Below are 2,412 nucleotides of genomic sequence, written 5' to 3'. Positions count from 1 at the left end.
TGGGTAGAGGTAGCTTCATACGCCAATGTAACCAAAAATGTGGTAGTCAAATTTATAAAAAGGGAATTAATATGTCGTTATGGTCTACCAAGCAAGATCATTACTGATAATGCCACAAATCTAAATAACAAAATGATGGATGAATTGTGTGTCACCTTTAAAATTCAACACCACAACTCGTCCCCGTACAGACCAAAAATGAATGGTGCAATTGAAGCAGCAAATAAAAACATCAAAAAAATTATTCAGAAAATGGTTACAACATACAAAGATTGGCATGAGATGTTGCCATTTGCACTACATGGGTCTCGTACTTCGGTACCCACTTCAACTGGGGCAACCCTTTTTTCCTTAGTATATGGGATGGAGGTTGTGCTACCTATTGAAGTAGAAATCCCCTCGCTAAGAGTATTAATGGAAGCTAAACTAGAGGAGTCGGAATGGGTACAAACATGTTTTGATCAATTGAATTTGATTGAAGAAAAAATGTTGGCGGCCTTATCTCATGGGCAATTATATCAGAAAAGACTGAAGAAAGCGTATGAGAAAAAAATACGTCCTCGAGAATTCCAAGAAGGTGATCTGGTGCTGAAAAAAATCTTACCCATTCAAAAGGATTATCGTGGGAAATGGAGTCCTAACTATGAGGGACCATACGTCTTGAAGAAAGCTTTCTCAGGTGGAGCTTTGATCCTTACGAATATGGATGGAAAAGATTTAGCTATTCCTGTAAACTCATACGCCGAAAAAAAGTATTACGCTTAAATAATGAATACCCATTAGGTTGAAAACCTGAAAAGGCAACCTAAGCAAAAATTAGGGTACAAAAAGTATACCCGCTAGGTTGAAAACCTGAAAGGGCGACCTAGGTGAAAACTAGGGTAGAAAAAAAGAAGAAGAAAAAAATTCGCTAGGTTGAAAACCTGAAATGGCAACCTAGACAAAAATTAGGGTGCACAAAACATATCTTTTAGGTTAAAAACCCAAAAAGGGGACCTGAGAGAAGAAGAAAAACAAGAACAAAGAATATATACTCGAAAAGACAAAATGAACAATATGGATCGGATTATCGCATGAGAAGTTAGTACAGTCTATCTTGGAATTACTAGTAACCAAGTTGGGTCTCCCACCCATTTCTTTTGTTTTATCTTATGTATATTCTTTTTTTTTTCTTTACCATTGAATTACTAGCAACCAAGTCGGGTCTTCCACCAATTTCTTTTGTTTTATCTTATGTATATTCCTTTTTTTCTTTCAATATATTCATATATACTGTTATTACCTTTATAATTTAACTCTTTTTCCTGAATGCATCTTATGATTATCATGTATTGGAAAGTAAAACATATACCATAACTCGATGTAATGAAACCGGATAAAATATAGGTTGTTTACAATATAAGACATACAACGACATGAGATCCAACTTAAGATCACAATATTAATTCTTCTTCAAAAAAGAAAGAATGGAACAAAAGGAAAAATAGAAGAGGACAAAAAAAATATAGATCAAAGATATCACGTTCAAAAAAAAAAAGTATAAGTGTTTTTTCTCATTCATGATTTGAATGGTCGTGTCCAATAAAAATATTAATAAAAACCGTCATATTCATTCATTCATTCATGAAATTTTGTAAATTTAAAGCCGAGAAAACGACCCGCATGTTGAAGCCGGGAAAACGACTCGCACCTAGAAGCCGAGAAAACGACCCGCATGTTGAAGCCAGGAAAACGACTCGCAGCAAGAAGCCGAGAAAACGACCCGCATATTGAAGCCGGGAAAACGACTTGCAGCCAAAAACCGAGAAAACGACCCGCATGTTGAAGCCGGGAAAACGACTCGCACCCGAAGCCGAGAAAAAAACCCGCATGTTGAAGCCGGGAAAACGACTCGCAGCCAGAAGCCGAGAAAACGACACGCATGTTGAAGCCGAGAAAATGACTCGCACCCGAAGCCGAGAAAACGACCAGCATGTTGAACCCGGGAAAACGACTCGCACCCCAAAGCCGAGAAAACGACCTGCATGTTGAAGCCGGGAAAACGACTCGCACCCCGAAGCCGAGAAAACGACCCGCATGTTGAAGCCGGGAAAACGACTCGCACCCGAAGCCGAGAAAACGACTCGCACCCCGAAGCCGAGAAAACGACCCGCATGTTGAAGCCGGGAAAACGACTCACACCCGAAGCCGAGAAAACGACCCGAATGTCGAAGTCGGGAAAATGACTCACACCCGAAGCCGAGAAAACGACCTGCATGTCGAAGCTGAGAAAACGACTCGCACCCGAAGTCGAGAAAATGACTCGCATCTTGAAGTTGGGAAAACGAAACGAATTCTTCTAAAAATTATTTTTCGGACAAAATTAGAATTTGTTATCTTTACTTATTTTTACTTTGATTCTCAAGTAAATTC

General features: G+C 39.1%; 1 protein-coding gene across 1 annotated transcript in view; it reads left to right on the top strand.

Moving 5' to 3' along the window:
* LOC101504764 (uncharacterized) overlaps positions 1-765 on the top strand; it is a gene marked incomplete at its 5' end in the record, with an annotated part of 2,482 nt that extends 1,717 nt beyond the window's left edge. Inside the window, one exon of the mRNA XM_027332868.2 lies at positions 250-765. Within this exon, the coding sequence (XP_027188669.2) occupies positions 250-765 (516 nt within the window). The remainder of the gene's footprint in view (positions 1-249) is intronic.
* Between the last annotated feature and the right edge of the window lie 1,647 nt (positions 766-2,412).

The sequence above is a fragment of the Cicer arietinum genome, chromosome 3, assembly GCF_000331145.2.
Source record: "Cicer arietinum cultivar CDC Frontier isolate Library 1 chromosome 3, Cicar.CDCFrontier_v2.0, whole genome shotgun sequence".
Lineage (NCBI taxonomy): Eukaryota > Viridiplantae > Streptophyta > Magnoliopsida > Fabales > Fabaceae > Cicer > Cicer arietinum.
This window is presented reverse-complemented; position numbering and strand designations above follow the sequence as displayed.